The sequence below is a fragment of the Triturus cristatus genome, chromosome 10, assembly GCF_964204655.1.
Source record: "Triturus cristatus chromosome 10, aTriCri1.1, whole genome shotgun sequence".
Taxonomy (NCBI): Eukaryota; Metazoa; Chordata; class Amphibia; order Caudata; family Salamandridae; genus Triturus; species Triturus cristatus.
Window position 1 is genome coordinate 1,189,730,868 of NC_140593.1, and position 25,805 is coordinate 1,189,756,672.

Here is a 25,805-nt window from a genome sequence, read left to right on the forward strand (position 1 = left end):
TGGGAATTGTGATCAACATTATCTGCTTTGGTAGAATCCCTCTTATTAACGGGATATAGTGTTAGCATTCAAATTGTTTGTATCGGTGGGTAATTTATTTAATTATCTCACATAATATTTTATTATTAAGGTCAGACTGTGAATAGAACCATTCAGCATTGTGAGCCAGTATTGCAGCTCCTTTCACTAAAAGTAATCACCAGTTGTCAATTCAAGAAGGGCGTCTCTTGAATATTTTAATGTTGGCGGATGTGCACTAAAAATATCTTTTTCCTCAGAAATGCTCTATTTTGTGGTGTCTCCTAGATGCCCAGTAACTTTGCTTCCTAAAGTGCCCATTTTTCCATGTGGTTATTTTAGCAGATCAAGAGGTCGGCACGAATGTGTGGTGAGTGCGAGTCCTGCAGCCGAACAGAGGACTGTGGCCAGTGTGACTTCTGCCGTGACATGAAGAAATTTGGTGGTCCCAACAAGGTCAGGCAGAAGTGCCGCCTGAGGCAGTGTCAGGTTCGGGCGCGGGTAAGTGCCAAAGTGCTATGGCTGCAGATTATAGTGAAAGTGAAGTAAAATAATTTCTGTGCAAGTAGCATAATAAGCTTCTGTTAGTAGCTGGTTGGTAATTGATTTAATTAGCTATAAGGTACTGGCCATAGGGGTGTGTTTCCTACTGCATGAGACCCACTTTTCTCTCTTGTGTGTAGTTGGAAATTTAGCTATATTGCAGCACAAAACGTAGCCTCTCCCAGACAGATTGTTACTTTGAACACTTTTAGAAAAGGCTAAACTCCTGTTATTGCAGGACCTAATACGTTTGAGTTGGCCACTGGTAATGGCACCAGTACACCCTTGGATTTTTGCTTCTGATTAAACCCTTGACTTGGCTTACAAGCCATATGAATTGTGTGATGAGGCCTTTTTTCCCGGGGGTATCGAGGCGGCCATTCTTTGCTGCAAGGGGGCATTGTAACCTGCAGTACCCTATGTACTTTGGGGTTGTCAGTTCAGGCTGGCTGGTACTGCTTCTCAGTCACTCAACTCCTGTTGCAAATATATTTATTTATTTTACTTTTAGAGCAGGCAGTTGCTTCAGAAAGGTGTCCTGGCTCTTGTCTGAATGACTGAGCTAACTGAAAGGCATTAGAGGCCGGAAGAGAATAACCATATTTTCAGGATTTACGCGTAAGATGAAACTGGTCACAGATAGTGAGTGATTGTGAGTTTGAAAACATGAATTATTGGGGAGAGGCTGTGTTTGCAGATACATTGTGGTAGAGTTCTATGGCCTTGGAAAAAGATATCACACTCTGACTTATGTGACACTACAGTTATGATAGAGGAGCTGAACAGGGAGACTTCAGTTTCATGGGGCCCAGAGATAAGAAGGGGTTCAAAGAGGAGCTCAGACTGCTGACAGACTCAGCTGCTGTGGAAAGGGTATTTAGATCATGAGACCACACAGATGATCCTCCCAAAATCTGGAATTTGGCCGTATTTTTAGATTTATTATTCCCAGAAAGCTAGGTGTTGTTGTTTTAAAGAGCTATTTGCCTGATAGGTGTTAAACAACCAGTTGCCAGACATTTTTATTTCATCCATTGGCAGTAGGCCGCATGCTTCTACCCATGGTGTTAAGCTCATCAGTAGATTCGACCTCATATGGTTGATTGTATAGTGTGTTTGTTCTTTTTTCCTCTTGTTCCAATCTCTGGTTTCTTTGCTCTATCTGGTCCGCATGTGTATCTTCCTTCATCATTGAATCTTATTCTGTTTCTTTGTCTTTGTCTTTCGTTCCTATTTTGCCTGCACCCTACAGTCTGAGTCGTTTCCTTGTCTTTTGCCCAGTTTCTGCCCTAGTTTCTGCCTTGTGTTTATCTTCTCTGATATATATTGCTTCCTTCTTTGTAAGTAAGTGGATCTTCTGATTTACTTCTTTAACTCACTTTCTCTCCTGGCTATGTCAGAAAATGCTTCGGGTGCGAGAAGACGAGCTTCAGATGTACAAGGAGCATTCTGAACCAGTGACCATGTCCGAGTCTCTCTCAGACGATGACCTTCCCATGGACCCAGAATTCTTCCAGGAGTTCTGTGCCGGAGCTTTTGATGACCAGCACTTGGTAATGCATGGATGCAGCCTCCAAAGGTTTTTGCTTTGCCTCCAGGCCCTAGCTAATGAAATGTATCTAATTGTGGGCCTGGCCTCATGAATCTTCATAAATGCTCAGCTTTATCTAAAAACGTCTTAGTCCCTAACATACTTGTGATGGTAATTTGTACATCAACGTCTCTGCCACAACCTTGACATTGTACAGAACAAATAGCAAGTCATCTCTGGGGGAGTCTAGAGCAATAGACCTTGGACTAGTATAGCAGCTCTATTCTGGGTCTTAGGCCTAGGACTTGTATGCCAGAATTTGGGTCTTGGAGGCCCTGGACAGTCCAGGGCGATAGATAATAGACCCACAACTATTATGGCAGGACCTGGGATCCTATAAGCCATTTACCTGAATTAACATGGCAGTTTCCCCTGCTTACTCGGATCCCTAGGCCATACACCTAGGACTGTTGTGGCAGATCTTTGGAGGGCCGAGCCACAGACATAGGACTGAATTTTGAGTTCAGTATGACCCATAAAAGTAGAAGGCACCTTCCCTTTAACACGGAGCATAGAAATTGGTAGGTGGGACGCACTACGGGACTTCACAGACATAGGAAGAACAGCATATAAAACTATTTTACCTCTAGAGAAGGGCATCACATTTAATCTTTTCCAAACAACATTACAGACATCTGGAGCTGAAATCCATTGAAAGAGGTAGCCGATTTAGCTCCAAGTAGAATCCTCGGACACTAAACAAGGCCTACAAGTACCTACTTGAGTCCATTGCCATATAAAAAAAGGACAGTATCTAATCTTTCCATTGAATGCATTGCAAATTCCTTCTAGGAGTTCATGGCCACAGATGACGCACTATTGTACCTAATCTCTATAACAGCCTACCGTTCAAAAAGACAGGATAGCACACTATGCGTTCATATTCACATATGTCAAACGGGGAGCATTGGGAATTGTGTTGTACCTGTACGCATACATGTATTGTCTTTCTTAGTCCCAAATCATTTTTTTCTTGGTACCCACAGCCGTGGCTGAGCGTGAGCGACCCTGAAGACACACCCTTTCTGGATACTGTACTAAGGAAGCGAGCAGTGAAGGTTAAACACGTGAAGAGAAGAGATAAGAAATCTGACAAAAAGGTAATTGGAGTGTGATCCGAACCCTCCTGCCTTAAATGTCTTTTTCAAAAGTTTTTTACATTTTTTTATTGTTCTAAACCAGGGGTCTCCAACCTTTTCTGCAGTGAGAGCTACTTCTGATCCGTGAAGATCATTGCGAGCTACTAAAGGCCAAGCAACTTGTACATTATTCCCAAAGTCCCTCCACGCCCAGCTTCATTGACGAGGGATAAACAGACACCTATTATGTCTGCAATGCACAATATGAAACCAGAGAGCCTGGTATTAGTCCTGGCTTTCCTCTTCAACAAACTGCGTACTCTTGACCTCTGCCATAACCAGCTAAGAAACTACAATCATAAGAAATCATACTAAAAAACATAACCTGTACATCTGTCTCTCACACCTTTTCATCCACCTCACTACTACGTTCCATAACTCGGTAATAGAACCTCAGTGATCATCACGCACAACATGGAACACTTCCCACATAGGCTCAAAAAATAAAGACAACACCTTTCCGACCACAAACCCTACCTGGATTGGCTTGCACTGCAGGTTAGTAAGCATTATAAAGTAATGCTGCAATACAATTAATTTATTATATCATACCTCCTTTTTCTACATCATCAGATGACCAGACCTTGAACTGCCGGAGTTCAGGGTGTGCACTGTACAAATTCTCTCATAACAGACTTTAAATTTGTTCCATGTAATAATAACCGATTCCACATGTATGGTGCACATGACTTGCCAATTAGTTCATTATTATAGAATTATCATCAGGGATGGTGGTAGTCAATGATTGGTTCATGTTCAAAAGTTATTACTTCTAAAAATGCCTCTCAATGTAAGTACTGTAAAATGCTGTTCATACGATATGCCTTTTGTGCCACTATTTGCATTGTTTTCAACTCTTTACTCACGCAAGGAAGGGGCTTCCTTGGCCCATTCTCAACTCTCCTAATTAATTTATTGGCCTCGTTTATAATAGAAACATATGGCCAATGCAAGGGTGAGGAACTGTTTTAAATGGGATACATTATAAGTCAGGGCCGGCTTTAGTGCTGGTGGCGCCCTGTGCGACAATGTTTGTTGGCGCGCCCCCCCCCCCTCCAATGACCACCTCCACCACGGATTCTCTCACTAGCACCCTTTAACAGTGACCAAGTTTCCATAACCACACTCTCTCAGATGCATTGAATTAGTTATATAGCGCCACTCATACCAGTGTAGGGTGTCTGAGCACTTTGCATCACACGCACATTACACACAGACATTCAATCATACGTGTGTAAATCAGTGCGTAGGAAATGTTACGTAAGCCAAAGGACTAAAAGTGTAGGAGTCACATGTCATCCATACTGGTAGGCAGTATAGTTTAAGAGTGCTTGGTGTGGAGAAGCACAAACTCAGAGTCGAAAAAGAAACAGCATAGTTGGGAGTTCTGTTTAATAATAAGAATCGATTTCTAGCCAAATTAACCCTTTTTGCAACATTGATCAATGTTCTGTACTTTGCAGAGTGTATGCAGTTCTAGGATGAAAGTTAATAGCTCACTATTCTATATTAGGACTTTAAATTATACATTGCAAGTAACCTGCTGATCTGTTTACATCTGTAATCTACATGGTACACGTTCTTTGCAGCAGGCATATTAACCCTCTGCACTAACTTCACCTAAGTCAAAACCACAACTATACAAAATGCTGATCTCTCTCCAGGAAGATAATTAATCACATGAGTTATCTTGACATTTATGTGAGGCCTGGTAATTGCGGGGGAAAGAAACGCTGCAGCAGGTGCTTCAAAGGCATAATAAACTTTCAAACACGGCGCCCCCAGGAAGCCAGCACCCGGTGCGGTGGCACTGATCGCACCGCCCTAAAGCCGGCCCTGTTAGAAGTGAATTGTGAAGCCTTGCACTTCATTTTAAACTACTCGCATGATATCATGAAACTAAATGTGTTTTACACGTATTTTGGGTTTAAAAAAAGCACCTCTTGGAAGTTCTTCCTGGGCACAAACCGGAGCCAGTAACTTAATTTTACATTACATTTCTTCAATTACTTAATTAAAATGTAATGAAAAGACATGTAAAATTATGTTCTCGGTTCCGTTTTGTGGCCAAGAACAACGTGCAAGGTACACTATTTATTTCAAAATAAAAGATGCCTGTGAAACGCTGCTTTAATTTAATGATTAAATTAAAGCATAGTTTCAGATTGATTTATTACTTTTTCGAACTACTGCTCATGTTTCAGATGCCTCGAATAACGGCATGGCCAGGCATCTATTTAAAAAAAAATAAAGTTTGTCTTGGCCACAAACCTGATGGCTGTCTGGTTCTGCTTCAGGTGGCTGGCACTGCATCTCCTGTATTGCTTCATGGAGACCCAATTATGCATTCAAGGCTGCCGCTCCGGCCGCAAAATGCACAGGATCATGGCAGGAAGGCATGCAGCAAAAGGCGGGCAGCAAAAGGCGCACATAGTGGTTCTCCGGGGGCAGCCAACACTGCCCATGCACTGGCTGACGTCAACAGCTTCACCCCGCCCTAGATGGGCTCAAATTGCAATTGGTTCCCACCGCGGCAGAGAAGGAACTGCAAAAGGCCTAAAAAATAAACAAAATGACAACAATAGGCTACTAAAGTGGGAGTCAGGCCGCGAGCTACTGGCAAGGCATCTGCGAGCTACCGGTAGCTCGCGATCGACCGGTTGGAGATGCCTGTTCTAAACCATGCCTACAGTGCTTTCCAACGGCGTGGCCCACTGTAATTGCTGTGTGTGTATGTATGTATCTTATAGAGGCAATTCAGTGAAACTTTGGGCTTTCTCAATTCGAAAAAGGTGCCCGAGGATCACACGCCACCACCTGCACAGTCACTGACTTGTTTTCCTTCCTCAGCTCTGTCCCTTCACTCTCAATCACTACCTCATTAAATAACAGCCAATCCCATACGAGGACCCTATGCCAGCTGATCACAGAGACTTCCTTTCGGATGACTATAAAGTGGAGTCTTTGCAGCCATATCCCGTTCAAGCCATCCGCACCGGAGGACGCTTGACAGCTTATCATGTGGTCGTCCTGCAGATCCCCACAAAGTAAAACGTCATATAAAGGAGGAATAAGAAGGCTTCCTTATTAGGACCCTTTCAAAAACAGAGTGATTTATACAATATTTCCCCATTCTTAAAACCATGTTGAAATATTTTGCGGAAGATTTTAAGGACCTACTGAAAACACTCGGTAATGCCCAGAGTGGGGAAGAAGTGCAAGGCCGCTCTGCAGGTTCCTGCCTACATTTGTAGGCATGGATCACCAGACTCCTTTGTGGTACATAAGAGGGCATTTGTGCAGGGCCCAGGAGATACTCCTCCACCCAATATGGAGAGCAAGATGATAGAGGCAGCAGTGGGCATGCCACTCGGAGGTGAATTGCCAGCTCCTTCTGCCTGCTTTACCTTCCTGGTCCTTATAAGAAGCGAAGGAAAGAAATTGTCCAGGAGGGCAAGACCATTTCTAATGCCAATTTAAGGTGTTCTCTGCTACAAATAGTCTCTATGAAACCAGCACTAGTTTCTTCCGATTCCGCGGTGCTTGAAATAGCGTCTTGCTTCTGACCAGTGGTCCAGCAGCATCTCATTGGCTTTCCCTTTGAAGGTGAACACTTCTTTGAGCCACAAGTTCACTCTCTGTTGGAGAAAATCAGAAAAGGACACAGACTGCGAAGGCCATGGGGGTGCTACACTACCAGCTCCAGAAAACTGGCTTTCACCTCCATTCGCAGTGGGCAGCAGCACAAAGGCAGCCTCCTCCCAACAAGCATATTTCTGCAACATCTGATTAAAAGCTGCTGTTATTGTTGTAACCAAGCTCTCTAGTATTCATGTTTAACAAACAAACCTTTTGCAATCTTTTTTCAGTATGGCACATATGTAATCTCCAAATAGCTGCACTACCTTTCCACGTTAATGTTAAAGTTATATTCTACCCTTCTTTGTTCCCTCATCAGAAAGATGAGAAGTACAAGCGCCACAAGCAAAAACAGAAGCACAAGGACAGGAGCAGGCACTCTGAGCGGGTGGAGTATAAAGACCCTTCCTCATTGCGCCAGTGCCTGGGGCCCAGCTGTGTCCGCCCAGCCCGCACCACCTCCAAATACTGCTCGGACGACTGTGGCATGAAGTTGGCTGCAAAGTAAGCTAAAGCTACCTAGTGGGAGGTGGAGGTGGGTGCGGTGGTAGACAGAGGGATGGGTCTGGCTTTGGATTTGTTTGGAGTATACCCTGATATAGATAAGATGAAAGGCATTTTCTTGGGCGTGTCTTGTTCATTGTGTTCCCACAGCTGTTTATATATAACCCATCTTTTAAGCATGGATTGAAGAGGTGACTGATGCAATAGAAATGTCTGCTGTATGCCTATGGTGAGGAATGTGCATTAGACCTGCCTTTCACATAGTTGATAAATGTGCACACTTTAACTGTGAAGTATTTCCAGCAGTGCTTGATGTGCCTGTAGGGGCTCTGATGATATGGATCTGACAAATGTTTGTGCAGCAGGACAGCATTCTTATAGGGCTGGAGCATGTATTGTGTCCATGTTGAATTCGTTGAGAACCTGGGGACAGATCAGCTTGCTCCAATGCTGCATTCTCTTACGCGCTTTATTTGATCCTATATGCTGTATGAAGAGGAAAGCTTTGTGAAAACCTTATGAGCCAATCTCAGATCTTTTGCAAAGCAGAAAGTCTGTTAAGTTTCTTTTCATCTATACTTTCTCATCCATGCTGGTATGATTAGCAACCCGCTTCACCATTTTTTCCATTTCTTCCTTCCACTTCTCTGGGTCTGTCCCCCAACCACAATTCCCTTCTCCCTCTCACCTGTTTCCACATGCTTCCCGTACAGTCGCATCTATGAAATCCTGCCGCAGCGCATCCAGCAGTGGCAGCAGAGCCCCTGCATTGCGGAAGAGCATGGCAAGAAGCTGCTGGAGAAGATTCGGCGGGATCAGCAGCAAGCCCGCATGAAGCTGCAGGACATGGAACGTCGCTTCCACGAACTTGAAGCAATCATCTCACGGGCTAAACAGAATGCCATAAAGGAGGATGAGGAGGTGAGTAAGACCACCTTGTTTCTGTATGAGGTTCCTGGCTCTTGGCAGTTTGGAAGAGAGCTTGCATGTTGGCATTTGTATTGTAGGAAGTGGTTTATACATAGGAGACATACATTCCCACCACTTTGTCCAAGCTCGTAGGCTGTCCCTGCCGCAAAAGAGGAGAGCATATAATTCTTCACAGAACAAAGTAATAGCAGTTGGGAGGCCTGGCACCTATGCCCAAGAAAGCTATTAGACTGCAATCCTCTGCACTCATGTGTTTACCAATATCTCTAGTCGTGTAACAATGCCCACACTTTTTTTTTTTTTACAGAGTTTTATATTGCGCGAACTTGACCCGAGGGTATCGGGTATCGGAACGCTTTACACGAGCACCAGTTGCGTTACATGAGGACACATTCATTTTTGTTAGGCACTGGGAGATTAAGTGATTTGCCCAGAATCACAGGATGTTGAGGTTGTTGCTGAGACCTGGTTCCCCAGCTTCGAGTTCGACCGCCCTAGCCGTTAGGACAACTCCTCTCCTCTTCCTGCATTCCCCCAGGCATGTCCTTTGGACATACCCTCCAGGTACTGGGCATCGAACGTGACTTCAACCACACCCTGATCAATAATGATGTTGTGCATTTATGCTTTTTGTCCAGTTCCCAAGCCTTGACTACCAGAATAATGGCTCACATCTGCTTGTGGTGACTGTACATAGGACGTGTCCTTTGGTATGGGGCCATGTCCTGTATTGCATGTTTATTGAAATTCCCATGAAGAGTTTCACTGAATGATAACCACTGGACTGGCAACAACCAACTTGGCATGAAGTCAGACTCCTCTTTCCTATTTTAATTTGGTGTCAGCTGTCCAGCAGTTTTGAAAAAATTCTAGAACAAGGACCTAAAAAACAATTTGGCTTCTTGATTAAATTATGAGCACTAACCTGACTCTCACTTTAGAAGCTTCAAATAGTGCAGTACAGGTTAACAATTTTGGATTTGGGGTTTTCCGCGATCTGCGGGTTCCTATAGCAATTGGTCTCTGTGGCCATGTTTAAGCCTTATGAAGATTCATTAGTTGATCAGGTGTGCAGCCTCTGAGCACAGTTTGCCAGTTGGGGCATAGTGAGGTGCCAGTTTCTGGGTGTGCTAGGGGCCTGTGCATAATTGGTTTTGAGAACAGTGCAAAGGACCTTGAATGTAATTCTGGCTCTTGTTGTGCATACAGAGGCTTTATATTCCGGCTGTTTGGGTCTGTAGACCACAACAAATGATGGACTCAAATGCGTCCCATAGTAATTGCCAGTGGTTGAGATTAATTCATGCATGCCACCCATCACATTTTTGCTTTGTGTGACCGGTATGCCCATACGTGGGTTCAGTGTTCACTGTGCGATAGGAATCAAGCTGTACCTCACTCACTAAGCCCAGGACTGTTCCTTTTGGAGCAGGACGAAGGCCAATTTGCATCATGCTGGATTCTATCTAGAGTAAGGGTATGCAATAAAACTCGTGGACTATAATGCAGCCCAGAGTAATTGCCAGTGGCTGAGATTAATTCAGGCATTCACCCATCGCCTTTATGCTTAATTTGGTTCTGTAGAAATCCCATAAACTGCTGGATGAAAAGCTTGAATGAATCTCACCAACTAGTAATCGCTCTGGCCTGAATTTTGTCTTTAGCGTGTCTGTGCCATTACAAACTGGGCTCAACTGGTGGATGAGATGACTCTAAGTAGTCCACTCTTCACTTTCTTGCTTGGTTCTGTATCTTTTGCAGCGAGTTTCTTAGGGAGACCAGTGTAGATGATGAAGTGGTTGTTAGTGTTCCATGACAAGTGCAGTCCTCAGTTCCGCGGGTGGATGGTTTGGAGTAGTGGGAGGATTTTCCAGAGTAGCAAGACATGCATATTTACACACTTGACCAAGTGCTTTGATGTCTAAGTTGAAGAGTATCCCCACGTTTCTTAACGCAGGTCTGTAGCAAATGTAGAGTTCAACTGTCTGATACATATATCTGATAGGCTTCTAGCTGCAGATTCCTTACCTGTGAATTACGAAGGTGTCAGGCTGGATCTGGAAACTTTTGCGTGAGCCATACCCCGTGCGTGCGCCGTTGGGTGGCTCCATTTGGCTCTGCATAATGTCTTCGGCGTCAGTTATGACGTCGCGGTCGACTATATAGGTGCCACCCAGGTGCGCAGATGTCACTTCTTTTCTTTCCGTGCTAGTTAAGCACCGATCCGGGAAGAGTCGCCCTCTGTTGCTTTTTGGCAGGTTTTTTCAACTTTTTCTCAACCCAAACTTTTTTCTGTGTGTCGAGGATGACTTCTAGAAAGACAGAGTTTAAACCGTATTGCGCCTATCACAGCGCCATGTTGGTAACCAACCTCCACCTCGTATATCGTTGGTGTCTTGAGCGCGACCACAACTCCAAATCATGCTCGGACCTTCGGGGCATGGCTCTGAAGGCCTTGTGGCCTGGCAGTCGACACCGGCTTGCGAGAGACTGCAGAGATCTCGGTCCCATTGAAGAGGAGGAGGTTGTGGGACCGCTCTGAAGCCCCACGTCCTCTTCCTCCCACTCGAGGTCTTCGGGACACTCGGGGAAGGGGCACAAGAAAAAGAAGTCTAAGCAGACTTCATCTTCGCCTTGACTGGCGTCCGTCAATGAACGAGGTAAGGGGCACCAACGCTTTAGGCACGGTTCTGCAGAGGCAGGATCGACTCCGCACCTCCCTCCATTTCCGGGAGGCAGTGCAACCCCTGCTCAAATAAAAGAATTGTAAAAGGCCCTGCACTGCGTATTTAAGCTGTATTTTAAAAAGAACTAGCAATTACCTAGCAACATTTGTTCACAGAGAACTCCTTTTCAAGTGAAATTCTTTTTTCACAAGTTTTGACCTTGCATTGATAAATAATAAACAGAAAAGGATAAATCGAGTTTGGCATATGGTAGAATCCACCTACCTGTAATCAATTACAGAAATATAATATTACTTGATTATGAGAAGGAAGTAGTCTGAGGAATATGATAATTTTACTCACTTCAGCCAAAATGAGTAATACATTTATTCATGATTTCAAACATATTATAACACACCACTTTATATTCACAATGCAAGTGCAGTGAATTATACGTCTGTTAAAAAGGAAAAAACTGTGACAATTGTGACCCCTGTGAAGTGACCATAACCAACTCTCTATTGAACATATAGTGAATAAAAAATCATATGACAAGTTATTGGAGTATTTCAAGGATGTCTTGTATGGTTCTGATTCAATAATGCAGATCAAGAACCAGATTCTTCTTTGGTACTTTATTTAGAGTATCCTTAGTAGTCACCGACGATGTTTTGACCCTACTTGGGATATAAAGGCCCCTTCTTCCTGGGGGCTAGAAGCTCCAAGTGGCAAGCACAGAGCCAGGTGTTGGAATGATTCTTGTTCAATTCAATTGTCTGATGCCCTGTATTTCAATAAATCATCCGTTTCAAGGTTGAAGAATGTCTTCTTTAATTCAATTTGCCTGATTTCATGTGCTACAATGGTTCATCAATATCTGGGTTCGCCGGTGGATGTGGGTACTATCGTCCTAGTTAATTACCCTCTTGTCGATCAAGGAGCTGTTTTACGGAATTACAGTGGCTCGTCAAGGGGTGAAATTGGAATCAAAGGCCATCAGGACAATTCCAATTGGTCGCGTGCAGCAATACTCCTTGGGCTCCTCTGATTAAAATTGATCTGACTGCCTCTACGTCTGCAACTTCTAGCAACGCAGTTTCTGTGTTGTACCCTTCACGGAAGCCCGATTGAGGGTCGTGTGTTAGCTTATTGACTTCCACATAGTTGGCTAATTGTTGGTGAGCCATCTTCTCTAGTACCTTAGCCAGTGCCGATAGCAGGGAGATAGGCCTGAAGTTGCTGAGTACTCCTGGATCTGCAATGGATTTCTTCAAAAGAGGTAACAAGTGGGCATGTTTCCACTAGGCTGGGAAGATTCCGGACCTGAGTGAAGTATTCCTTGAAGTAGGTGAGGTTTACCTTTGTATAAGTAATGTAGAGGTGAGATGTCACCTAACTCCCACAGTTCTATTTGATTTGCTGGGTTCATAGCAGGTCCATACGTCCAGTCGTTGATAACTTGGAGATGTGCTGCCTAGAAGCAGGATGTCAAGTCAGCTATACTCAGTCCACTGTCATATATGGAAAGTTTAAATCTGTAAAGTTGGTTTGGAGGATTAAGAAGGGTAATTTTGGAGAATTTGTAAGGTTTTGGAAAGTATCTTTTTTATTAATGTGATATTCCAAACATTGAAACTGGGAGGGTGGGCCACTGTTTAATATCTTTGTGTGACTTATCCTGTTGGCAGCACAACCTTTCTTGTTATTGATTGGATATATCTCAGATTGGCAGTTGCTGGGGTTCGGTTACTTGAATACCTAGCTACTTGAAGTGTTCTATGTTTATTTGTATGCCGCCCAGATGAGCCCCGTTTGTGTCGCTACTAGATGATTACAGCGGGAACAATCTGGTTTCGTCCGAGTCCACTCCCATTCCGGATACGTTTATGAAGTAGTTGAGGACTGCTCTTGGCCCTGTTGAGACCGGGTTGCTTACGTGCAACACAAGATCATCCGCTCTTACTTATTGGTGCTTTGATTAAAGATCTGGGGCTTGTCAGTGATCAATGTGTTTAAATCAAAACCGCTACAATGCACATATGTTGTATTTGCAAAACAAGCATTAAAATCTCCCAGTATACACACAATCTGAGGCTAAGAAATCTGGACTTGTTGAATAAATTATATTTTATTAAAAACAGACGACTAACCAGGCCCAGAGAGAAATACACATTAAACCACAGAAAAACAATTTGCCCTTCAACTGAAATTGCATATTTTAAGGGAAACAGTACTTTGAAGTTGGTGGTGAGGTGCAGACAATTCCATTTGTCATTAAGTCTTAATAGAATTGCAAGGCCACCCTTCAAATTACTGCTTAAAAGATCTCATAGCAGGAATACATAATTATGCAATACGAATTCTTCCACCATCCAAGCTTCTTGCAAACCTCATTATACATCTTTGCATCAATCGTTTTTGCAGTCCCTGCGACACTCCAACTCATAACACAAAACATTTTATTTGGGAACAATTATTTTTTGTTCTTCTGAAAGGGTTTGCATGCAGAGCTGTTGCTTCGTAAATGCCACGAAGCTTGATCACGATTTAATAAGTTCCTAGAAATTTGGGTAACTTTGCGGCTTCCCGCGTTCCAGAAACCTTCAAAAGATTTGTTGAAAATTTAGTATCCTTGATAATTTCATTGCAATTGTTAGACATATTTTGTAAGGTTGAGGACAAGCAATCCTTTGAATATTACCACAGGCTACCTCGCTTGGATTTATTTATTTTTTAAAATGTATTTATTGGTATTTTGTTAGAATACAAAAACATTACAAAGTCGCTTGGAATTTATCAATCAATAATCCTCTGAGCCAGAGCGGAAATGGCACGTGCCCTCTCCATTTATCGACACATTACCAAATCGTGATATAAACTTGTGGGAATACGCAACCATATATGTCAGGTCAAAAGTGCAACACTCTCTCTCATGAATCTAAACTGCATCAAGACATTAGACTGGAGTAGTCTTAACTCCTGCGTTTTGACAAATGGTGCAAATTTGGTAGCAGATGGTTTAAAACCTGTGATAGGTGTACCGGTTTCTATGGTGGAAGGGGTCGCTATAGTATGTATGTGCAATGCTAAGCAGAAGACCGGTCAAACCTGCAATATGAATATTGACACAACAAAGTTGTCCAAAAAGACTACTTCACTGCTGTTTTTCAGCACTATGAATGTTTCAGCTATAAAATTCACAAAGAAATGAACAAATATTTAATTAAAACACCGGCTATTGGTGTAGAAATATATAGCTTCACTTTATTCTATTTTAAAACAATCAAGTTTGTGAATTTACAGTAAAATAGTTAAAAAACTAGATAACTGGAACAGTGAAGCTAAACATACATCCACAGTGATATCTGTGTACACAGAACAAAATGATAATAGAAAACAAATGTGTGTGTAAACACTGCTTGCAGTATCTCTTTCAGATGGCATCACAACCTCTGATGAGGTAGCTTTGAGTTGTTGTCTTTTATGTGGATGGAAGTGCTTTGAGATCCTTGATGGCAACATCCTGAACATTGAACGTTGCTAATGACACCTCTTGCTAATATCAACAGTAATAAATTAAAAAAATAGAATTCTGCATAAGTAACTTTAAATGTGCTTGAATGATAATTTACTGAACTGAAACTCTTTTCTATCCTGGATGCATAGACCAGCGAAGGTGACGGTGATGACTCAGACTTCCAGATCTTCTGTGTCTCCTGCGGGCATCCCATCAACCCGAAGGTGGCCTTGAGGCACATGGAGCGCTGCTATGCTAAGGTATGTACCCATTTGCATTACGTGACTCCATGCGAGTCCAAGGTGGGAGTTCTTGCAAGCATATTCGCAAGAATTAAATTGTTGCACAGCAGGTCTCTTTCCCATGTGTAGCCTCATTATGTTCAGGCTAGAGCACATAGCAGTTTTTTAGGTCTCGCTTAGCGTTGCTGTGCACATGCTCAGCTCGCTCGGTGAGCTTTATTGTAAATGAGGAGTTTGAGAAAAGGGCTTGAAGCCCCGCCCCTTATTTCCATTGGCCGGCTTCACCGTTTATGTTAAACGGTGGCCTGCCATTGGAAATTAGGTGTTTTGGTTGCCTCCCTTTCGTTTTTTGTGCCGGCCCACCCGGACTGGCTTGCCTGCTTTGCGTCTGTCGCAAAGCACTTTCTTATCTTTATGGGGCCATGTGTTTCTAATTAGAAACACATGGCCCCATAAAGACAAGAGATCGAGGCTTGTTTTTGTTAGGGACGGGCCTATGGATTTCTTTCGCGAGGCAGTTGGTGGTGGTGAACGTGATTTTTCAGGGGTGCGTGCAAAGGGCTGGGCAGCTGTGCCTTCCCCGCGTCATCTGTGTGGCTCGGCCCCTCGCTCTCACCCCTTCGACTGGCTGGTGAGTGGACTTCAGGCTTTCGGGATTTTTTTTGCCTTTGTTCCGTGCCCACTACGGACTCCGCCTTCTCTGGGAACAGCCTCCCTCTACATCCTTTCCTAATCCTGTCTAAAGCCGCCCGCGCACCAGGGTTGAAGCTGCCACTGCCAACGGTACTTTAATCTGGATTTATCCTCCCTAAATAGAGCCTCTCGGTGCTACCACTGCCCGGGCCCACTTCTAGGGGGACGGAGTGGCCTCACATGGGCTAGTGTGGCGTCTGAAGTGTGCAGCGGGGGGAGTGGCGCATGCCCAGCTTTTTAGGGCGGAGAGTGAGTGGGGGTGAGCGGGAACTCTGCCAGTTTGGCTCCGTGCTTTGAAAATGCAGCCTGTTGTTTATCCGGCAGCGGATGCATAGCTTTGAATTCATCTCTGTGCCTGACAATGGGACGGCCCGACAATGGAGCTGTCATACTTACTTCATTCCAGTCCGTGCGTGCCCCCTTCCCATCCTCCCACCGCACGCCACCCCCCACCATTCCGCCTCGAACCCCATTTTGCTATCTTTTATCTCTCGCGATCTGGTTGTGTGGTGCGGGCTCGGTGTTAGGGCGGGTTCCCAGCCCCTCGTGCAGGTGTTTCCGCCGGGCTGACCACCGTTTGCCTCACCTATAGCTCATCCCACGGTGTCTGCGCAGAGAAAGTTGAGAATTGATCACCTGCCTTGCCATTAAGCAAAGAGAAAAACTTTATCAGTTGGAAATGTCTGTAACGCGTATATCAAGCTGACGAACACCTTGTGTCCAGAGCGCACCTGATGTGTTTTATGCCCCATTATTTGGACTGTGACTGCCTTTTGGCGGCATCTCCTGGTTCTCATAGGAGCGCGCTAAAACACCGGCTGCAGAAAGGTAAATCCAGTATGCTCGGATCCCACACTCCGCACTGTCTTTCCCCTTATCAGAGCAAGCAGTTGCTTTGCGAAATGCGAAGCAAGCGCCAGACCCCCGTTCAGTTTGCACCAGAAGGCCAAAAAACGTCAGACTGCACATGATTCTCACCATAAAAGAAAACATTAATGATATGTAATATCTGTAAAGGAGGGCTTTTGGGCGAATACAGAGATGCCCTTAAATGACGTCAAATGCAGATGCGAGGAATCATTTCGCGATCTCCAGAAAAAAAACGTTTTGTTTTACCAAAATCTGAGTTTTGATAAGTATCAATTTTAAAACGAGGGGGTTGGTGGGAGGGTACTAACTACCACTCAAACAATGTCTTTTTTTGACATCGGAAATTTTGGGCTTCTAAACTTAGGTTCTTGAATCGCAACACTACTGTCTGTCGCTACGTGCAAGGATTCTCCCATTTTGTGGCTAGTTTTGCAACATGAGAGCCATTTACCGCTACTGCTGGGAGGCCATGTTTATTGTCGCTATTTTCATCTTGGTCATGGGTCATTTTATAGATTAATTTATTAATTCATTTGTTTTGTGTAGTGCCACTAGCCCCAGTGCAGATGTTTTAAAGCGCATCGAAATAGCTCTGCTGCCTTTATCTTTGAGGTACCTATTGTTTAAGCCAGTTTTCACATAACGTTCCTTGGCTGTATCGTGTCAGTCCACACACCACACAAGTGCAACGTGTCTTTATATCTGCATACTGAGTTCACACGGGTTAATGCATTTTGAAGATTGTGATGGCGAGCAACGCTATTGATAGAGGAACATAGATAGAGTTCCTCTAAAGATTTCAGAATAAGAGTCCTTTTCCGAGCATTTTCTAAATTATTTCATATTTTGACTGACACAACTTAAAAACAAAAGTTTACTTTATTGTCCCTGGAGATCACTGAGGTCTTATCTTTATTTCTGTAAAGCTGTATCTTGCAAAAAACTAAAATAGGAAAAATATCTGGGTTTGTATTAGACATGTCCGGCTCCTGTGTGATAACTGATGCTTCTATGATGACTCCTTCTGGCCATAGAAAAAGCATTGTCTCTCCACTTCAGAAGTGCTCTGAAGCCTGCAGGAGTCGCGCATGTTGTGTAAGTGGTGGTTGGTGCAGAGGTGTGCATAGTTTCAAAGGTGTTGTGTAGCTGAAAGATATGTTTGTTATTGGTTTGCTTTTGGTCTATTTCCACTTACAGCTTTGCACAAGTGAGTGGGTTCCTCACAGTGCCGGTAAATACCAGAACAGTAGGTGCACATACAGGGTCGTCACTTGAAGGCTGCTTGGTAATATAGGCCTTCCCAACAGAGGGCCTTACTAGCAGGCCACCATGTGTATTCTTGTCCTGCGTCATGCACTTTTACCTCCTATCTCATGTTGCTGTGTACTAAAAGTTATTTGATATGCTGGGACATATTCTCATACGCTTCTTTATTTTATTTGAGTTTGTTAGGCGCTACAAAGCAGTACAAATGTTGCATCAGAACACTAGAGAAGGGATTGACCAAAAAAGCAGAACCTACACTTGAGGCTGTCTTTCCAAATACGACTCTCAATGGTGCTTCTGGAGAAACCTATATTGTCATATTACAGTGTATTATACATTTGTGTGCTCAGTTGTATTTTATATTTCATTATCCCTATTTTCCACAGCATATGTTATATTTTGCTATTCATAGCGTTATACATTGCGTCGGAGGATAAACTGCTTGAAATGGTCCATAAGAAAGATTATTCATCACATTAGGTTAAGGAATGGGTTCATTACACCTTGTTATTCGCTTAGGACTAGATGGCCCCCCTCGTGGTGCTGCACATGCCCTGCAGCTGGAGCCGGGGCTGGCCAAAGGTCTGGGGAAGGAGAGGGTTGTGAAAGCTTTTCTAGTTGCAGAAAGGGAAGTGAAACCATGTGATGCTGCAAGGACTGAAGAAGCAACGCAGCCTCCTTGGCCCTTTAAACTCGAGCGCAGTGTGTTGTTTCACAAGAGCTGACGCCGGTCTTAGCTCACCACACACTGGTTCACGCCCCACTGCTCTGGTATCCCCACTTTAAATAGTAACACTTGAATGTCCAGTGTGCTTTGTACAACGCTTGAAGCCACCTTTCGATGACTGACAAGAGAGCCAATTGTATGACAGAAGAGGCAGGTAAGCAGGGCTGGATTGGCCTGCACTGCCGCCTGGCAGTGCCTGAAGCTCTGGTCTGACTCGTCAATGCATGGCAGAGTTTTGTGGCTGTTTGTGGGCCTTTTTATGGCCTGGTTGGCCAGTTTTACTGCTGATTTCCCTAACATTACCACAGACATTGTCTGTAGCAAGCACAAATACTCAGTCAACCAAAGCTTGCAAATCACTTATTTACAGCATATCTTTACGCGCTCAAAACTGCCCCGATTTGTAAATATGGGAACTTTTTTTAGCTATCTTAATTCTCTAATGAGGGGCACTTTTATTTCAATGCCACGGACAATTTTCTGTCTCAGTCTAACCCTGCAGGTATTGAAACCGAGTTATGTGCGGATGAATTAATTCACCCAAGATCAAGCTGATGGTCATAGGGAAGCTGGGATTGGAGCGCGTAACTCCTAGTTAAACCGCTCCGATTGCTGGCACAACAGACAGTATAACGCTTCCTTAGTTCATCAGTTGCCCAAAAAAAATATATCTGACGGTAAACGAACGAGAATGTTGTGCATCCTCCAACCCACCGCACACCCCAACCCGTGTCTCTCCAACTCTACGCTATGGCCCTCTGTGATTTCTAGGAGGTCTCAGACCCTGCGAGATCTCACCCCATCTCCGGCCCTGGTGGCTCATTATGCAATGTGCACCATTCAGAAATGACCCCTCCTTGACGTCTGCCATCTTGTGAGGGGGGGTCCTTGTACCCCAGTTCAAGGCATGGAAGTGAGTGAGGCCTGCTGCACCTCCAGTCTTCTCACGGATCCTTTCTATGTGCTGCACTTCTGCCGTTACCACTAGGAGTACCCTGGTCACAAGGGAAAGAATGTGAATGTGTCCCCATTATATCATTCCCCAACTGTATGCTTTTACGTTGATGTACGTATTAATGTATTTGGGGTTTTTGATTCATGAGCAGAACTTGTAGAGTGCAACAACTCCATCTAAGTGGCATTGTGGCACTTTATTCATTTTTGTTATTTAAAAAAAAAATGAATTTACCTTATAAGGATGTAAGGCTCAGCCCCTGCAGGTGTGATACCATACCTGAGCTCTCTGCACCAACATTGTGAGCGCGCTCCGGTTACTATAGCAACCAGCCACCGTCTGTCTGACTACACCCATTTGCTAAACCGAAGAGAAATCGGGTGTCAAAAGGCTGCAAATTTGCGCGCCCTTGTCTGTGCGCATGATTTAAATGATCGTTATGTTGATTTTTTGTGAAGTCCACACAACATACAGTATCTTGAATCTCGAAAGACAGAAGCCGTTACTTAGGAATTGAACGCACGCTGCGTGTTTTGTGAGCCTTGCAGGGAAGGCTGAAAGGCTGAGTTTGCCCTACACGTTAGCTGCAGGTGACAACCAGTGATGTGTTTTGCTCAGTCCCGTCTAAGAGGCATCCGAGAAGAACCGTGATCAGAGCCCTCCACAGGGGTGGAAAGCAGAAGTCGGCCTGCTGCTAATTAACTTAGCGATGCTCTCACCCCGCAGAATGTTCATTGCTCGGTTTTGTTCAGCGGTTGTGGTGGAGCACAGGGAGTAGGTTGGGTTGTTGTTACTATATAGAAACCTAAATTTACCATATTGTCTTAAATGCCAATAAAAATGTATACATAAAAAAAAACGTACCGATTCACGCTGCTTGTGTGACCTGGGCAAGGTTTAAAGTTGCACAACAACATCGGCAACCTCCTGGATCTATCAGGCTCTGGGGTGTGCTTTGTGACCTAAGTGTGCTTAAATCTGCAGCATTGTGAGTTTTATTGAGCGCTGACAGAAAGTTGCTTTCAGTAGGACTAATTATGTAAGCAAGCTGTCAATAAGTTGGTAAATAGCCGTGTTTGGCATCGTACTCCAGCGAGAAGCATCAACATGCCCAAGACCACAGGGTTTGTGCGTCAGTTGTGCCCGTGCCATTTTCCCCAAGCTTCTGTCGCTGAAGCCAGGGGACATCACCTTCTCGTTATTAGCTTCATCCATCTCCCCGCGGGGTGAGCGAAGGGGGCGTCTTCCGTGAAGCGCACGGTGCTTGCCGCTCCAGGAGCCGCTGTTGCCGCACCCCCCTACTCCCACCCCCTCCTGTGAAGAGGGTCGAGGAGGCGCGTCCACATCCGGGCGACCCACTGTGAGGGCGCCAGGTGTCGTTCGGGGGGCACAGTCTTACCTGTCCCCCCGCCTACTGTGGGGGTCTGGGACGCTCGTGGAGCCTGGGGCTATGGAGGGAGGGTGAGAAATGAGGTTTGGTCAGTTATCATTTCTTGGAAAGAAGGGAGGGGCGCGAGATTCAAAGAAAACCAGATAAAGATGCCCTTATCTTCACCCTAGCCTTTCCCCAGGGCCCCCCTGTGCACATATGTGCCCGAAGGCTGCTTCGCACCGCTAACACATTGCAGTTTCCTCATTGGTCTGCTGTTTATCGGGCTCTGCCATTGGTGCTGTGCTCAGCTTGGAGATTAACGCAGGGCTAGTGCATTGCACGACCAGTGGCTCTATTCATGCAATGTGTATGCTGGTGCTTGTTATCTCAGTGCATTGCACAGTGCGATGAAAGTGGTGCCAGCCTGTGTTTTGGATCCGCCTCTCCAAGCTTCCACACCTCCCAATACCATAGAACACCCCTACAGAGCCACTCGCCTTCTCCCACGTGCAGCTGCACATATATCTGTACCGTGCACTAGCAGGGGCGTAGCTTCCATTGCTGCAGCATGTTGAAGCGTTTCACCCTAGTGCTTCCGATAATATCAATGTATTGAGAGGTATTTATTTAAAGCAATAGTTTTAAAACTTGAACTTAGAAACATTTATGCGTTTCTCCACCCTCACGAGCATGCCATTAGTGAACTAAGAGGCAAGTCAGTTGTCATGTGCATCCTGCGTGGCCTAGATTCTTATTGCGTTTGGAGAAATATTAATAATCTATTAAATCATGCACGCAAGAGGTATTGTACAGAGCACATTCTGGGCTCATGTATTTCAAGGTGCTCTCCTATGCAATAATAAAGAACAAGCATTGAAAATGCAATAGGTCTCGCCTTTGATTAAGTTAAAGCCATTTGCTTTGCTAATGGTATTCTATAGCACAGCAAATGGCTTTAACTTAATGAAAGGCGAGACCTATTGCATTTCTAATGCTTGTTGTTTTTTATTTATTGGTGATTCTTAAAGCACTATATGCCACTGGAAGGTAGCTTTAGAGTGTCCAGACTAAGAGGGAAAAATTATGGGGAATTGGTGGGGGGGGGAGGGTTGGGTTAAAATGGTAAACAAGAGAAGGTGTTACCTACCATCCAGCAGATGATTTCAACTTACATGCCACCTCCTCGTCTGATTTTCCCATAAAAGTTTTATTCCAGCCTCCCTCTTTGAGAGCATTTTTGTTCAGCTTTGAGTGGCTCCCCAATCTTTTTTTTCTTCTGGCCACTGACTAGTTTTATTTTTCTTTCTCTCTTTCGCTAGTATGAGAGCCAGACTTCCTTTGGATCCATGTACCCAACCCGGATAGAGGGGTAAGAGCCACTACATACTCATAACTTAAGCCCTTAAAATATTTTAAATTGTTATAACACCAGTTAACCTTTTGTGCAAACTCTTGGATCTTGTAAGCCCTGCAGTGTATAGTTGCCCCTACGGAGGTGGCCTTATTTATGTTAAGAGGTTAACCGAGTTATTCAGCGCCCCAGATGTTTTTTTATTGTGTATCTGGCCTTCAATTTGCAGCACACTGTGCATATATTGTATTTGTGTTTCCTTTTTTTGTAGGGCAACTCGATTGTTTTGTGACGTCTACAATCCATTGAGCAAGACATATTGTAAGCGTCTACAGGTTCTCTGCCCAGAACACTCGCGTGACCCAAAGGTAGGGTATCATATTTCCATATTTAATGCAGGGTTTCGTATTTCCTAAATGATTTCTATACTGTTTGTTATTCTTTATCTTATGCTGTTCTAAAAATAGTTTCAGGTCAAAATGTCAGGACATTTTGTTTGTTGTATTTTTAATTGTTCTCAGAGATTTGATATAGCATAGTCTACACCCGTTACTTTGTACCAGAGCACTTTATAGCAACAAGCATTTACAATGCAAAAGGTCTCGCCTTTACGCGAGTTTAAGCTATTGGCATTGTAAATTACAATGCCTTTTATTTATGTTTTAAAAACGGAAACAAAAATAAAAGGCATTGTCATTTGCAATATCAATAGCTCAAACTCACGTAAATGCGAGACCTATTGCATTGCAAATGCTTGTTTTTTTTCCTTTCTCTCCTGACCACACTTATCGAAGTTGTGTGAAAGAGTTTCGAACAATTTAGAATTTGGTTGTAATGCAAATGAAAGTGCTAGATTGAGCGGACTAAGCTTCTTGCAGTTCCAGCCTGCGCTCCTCGGTCCAGACTTTCTGCTCATTGAATTTGTGGCCTGCCTGCTTTCCACTGCTGGAGGAATTCAAATGTATTATCAACCTAGTGAAAAATAATGAAGAAGAGGGCGTATATCAATCGGAACACAGTCTGTTCACAGACTAGATGTAGTTCTGGTTGCAGCTCAGTCCAAGTTGTCCAACGGAGAACTAGAGGTGGGTAAGCCAATTAATAGGGAGGTCAGAGTCACGGATCTGGTTTGGCTCTTAAAGCCTGTGCATGCAGAGCCATGAAAATATTTTGGATATAAATAATGCGACAAATGTCATTCAACAAAAATAAGAAAAAACCTCTTCAAAAGTCAAAGTATTGCTTTATCATGCTGAAGTGTTTTGCCGTAGCACATAAAATTATATCACAGCATCGAGAGGTGTTTATTAAAAGTGATAGATTTTAAACATGACCTTAAACATTTGTGCCTCGCACCCACGACAATGCCATTAAGAGGCAAGTCAGTTGCCTTATGTACCCTATACGTGGCCTATATATTCTTATTATACATGGAGCACCATTACATTTATTGAATAAAACATTAAAGGCTTCTCTGCAGCACTTATCCCGAACTCTCATATTTGAATGTGCTTTCCTATGTGATAAAGGAAGAAAGGAGGTTCGGTGAAAAAAGCGTGCCTAAGATCACACAGTTTTGTCAAGCAAAGAAGCCGGGATTGAGCCAAGGATTTCTTGATTAACACATTGCAATACAGACACTACATACATGGGTCTCTCTCTCTTACAGCATATGTTAATGCTGTGGCTTTATTCTTGGCATGGTTAGAGCGTGGGTGTCAGGCAGGAACCTCCTTGAAAGCGTGGCTCGTTTTGGGCAGAGAGTTGAAGAGGACCTCGAGCTGAGCCGGAAGATAAGCATCTAGCTCGAGCTGTTAGTTGCTCGCCCAACTTTGTACAGAACCGGTAAATCTTGCTTTTTGTTGCAGTTAGAGAACAGATTGCTCAGCCTCGCAGAAGCTGCTGAATGTGCACTGTCGGCATGTTGCCCATTTTTAGCCTGCGTAGAAGGAAACGTAGTGTTTTTGCACTGTCTGTTTAATGTAACATTGTCCGTGTGCTTGTAATATCCATCAGGCTTCTTAGCCCAGCACATAATGGTCTCTCTGTGCTGCCCCGGGGTATGTTCCCAGATAGATGATGGTGCTGTGCTGTCCTGGGATGTGTGCCCAGAAAAAGTCCGGCCTAGCTGCCCTCCCCACACACCCCGCTTCTCATATCTTGTAATTCCCTTTTATAAACCGCCAATGTGTTCCGGTGCCAGTTCTGATTGGTCACTGGCGAGACTTCGTTGTCCCCATCTCACCGGAGAGAAAGTGTCTAGAAGTCATGGTTTTTGAAAACTGCAGGATCAGTCAAGAACAAGGTTTAAATAAATATCACGAGCTTTGGTCGACACAACCCGAACACGGACAAACGAGCCCCTTGTTTGTGGAGGTTCAGCTTGCAGTGCTGGGGCGTCGAGGGCGTTTTGTGTTTTTAAAAGCTGCTCTGAGTTAGTCGCCTCTGGTGCAGATTCGGCAACCAGCACGGTCCGCTTTCACTTTCGTCCGTTGTGAAAGCTTTCTTGTCTTTATGGGGCCATGTGTTTGAAACACATGGCCCCATAAAGATAAGAAAGCTTTCACGACGCACGAAAGGCAGACAAGCCTGTCAAATGGGATGGCTCAAAAAGCCAAACAAAAACATCACTACCAGCATTTTTCCAATGGCTGGCCACCGTTTAGCATAAGCGGTGACGCCTGCCAATGGAAAAGAGGGGCGGGGCTTAAAGCCCTTTAGACAAAATACCCTAATCATTAATCTCGCAGCGAGACTGCGCATGTGCGCAGCCTACTCCAGGCGAGACCTAAAAAAAGGAGATGGTGCCTGAAAGTGACACAGTTTTAGACATTAATATTGAGTACCATAGTATGTTTCCAGCGGGTGTCCATCGGATTTAGACCACAAGCTAGATTAGATTGTGCGAGAGTCCGCATTAGCTCACCTAATCTAGGCCACCTTCTTTGCAGGTGATGGAGGGAAAGCAGCAGGAGTTCTTGTATGCTCCCTTCTAAGCAAATCCATCCCATCACGGTGTTCCTTAAATTTCTCCTTGACACTTTCAGCCAAAGGGGAGGATACGTTTGGTGTCCTGATTATCCAGAAGACACAGGATGCTGTGATCATGGGGATCTCTCTGACTCCTTTCTCCCAAATTTGGGACATTTGACAAATAATGAAGACAGGTTGTCTCGGGGCAGGGGGGCGGGGGGTCAAAAATAAATTCTGTATCAAGAAAAATGAACACCGGCTCTGGCCCTGATTTAGAGTTTGGCGGATAGGTACTCTGTCACAAATGTGAAGGATATTCCATCCGCCTTATTATAAGCGCCAGAGGTCATAATATACCTGAAATAAGGCAGACAAAATATCCATCGTGATTATGACGGAGTATCCCACCCGCCATAAGTGCCTAACATTTTTCAGGAAACAATTAAAATGGAAGAAATTGGGCAGAGCCCAGTGTCCAGAGATCCTCACACAGGAGTGGGGAAAGTTAAACCAGCGACCTACTGCCAGGAGCTGAGCTTTATAGGATAACTAGGTGAGCTAGCAGCTTTAACCTTCAAATTAGCTATGCTATGCAGACATTATTCTTTGATTTTTTACATGATTTTTTATAAACTTAGTTTTTGCTTTTATTTATGGTAGGGTTTGTTGTATTTTAAAATATGGTCTGAATGAAAGCAAGAAGACCTTTTAGGATCATAGGCTTAGGTTTATTGGGACTTAAAGGTTGCTACCAAAAGATTTTTATTCTAAAAGAAAGATATTCCATGGCTCTTTTGCCAGAGCTGGCT

The 25,805-nt window shown here is 44.1% G+C and overlaps 1 protein-coding gene across 2 annotated transcripts in view; it reads left to right on the plus strand.

Annotated features, from left to right (window-relative positions):
• The window catches only part of CXXC1 (CXXC finger protein 1), a 99,063-nt gene that overhangs the window by 55,486 nt on the left and 17,772 nt on the right, over window positions 1-25,805 (plus strand). For both annotated transcript variants that reach the window (XM_085629594.1, XM_085629595.1), the window contains 8 exons: window positions 361-519; window positions 1,962-2,114; window positions 3,139-3,252; window positions 7,250-7,434; window positions 8,148-8,355; window positions 14,697-14,807; window positions 21,992-22,041; window positions 22,295-22,391. In XM_085629594.1, coding sequence (XP_085485720.1) covers window positions 361-519; window positions 1,962-2,114; window positions 3,139-3,252; window positions 7,250-7,434; window positions 8,148-8,355; window positions 14,697-14,807; window positions 21,992-22,041; window positions 22,295-22,391 — 1,077 coding nt within the window. The remainder of the gene's footprint in view (window positions 1-360; window positions 520-1,961; window positions 2,115-3,138; window positions 3,253-7,249; window positions 7,435-8,147; window positions 8,356-14,696; window positions 14,808-21,991; window positions 22,042-22,294; window positions 22,392-25,805) is intronic.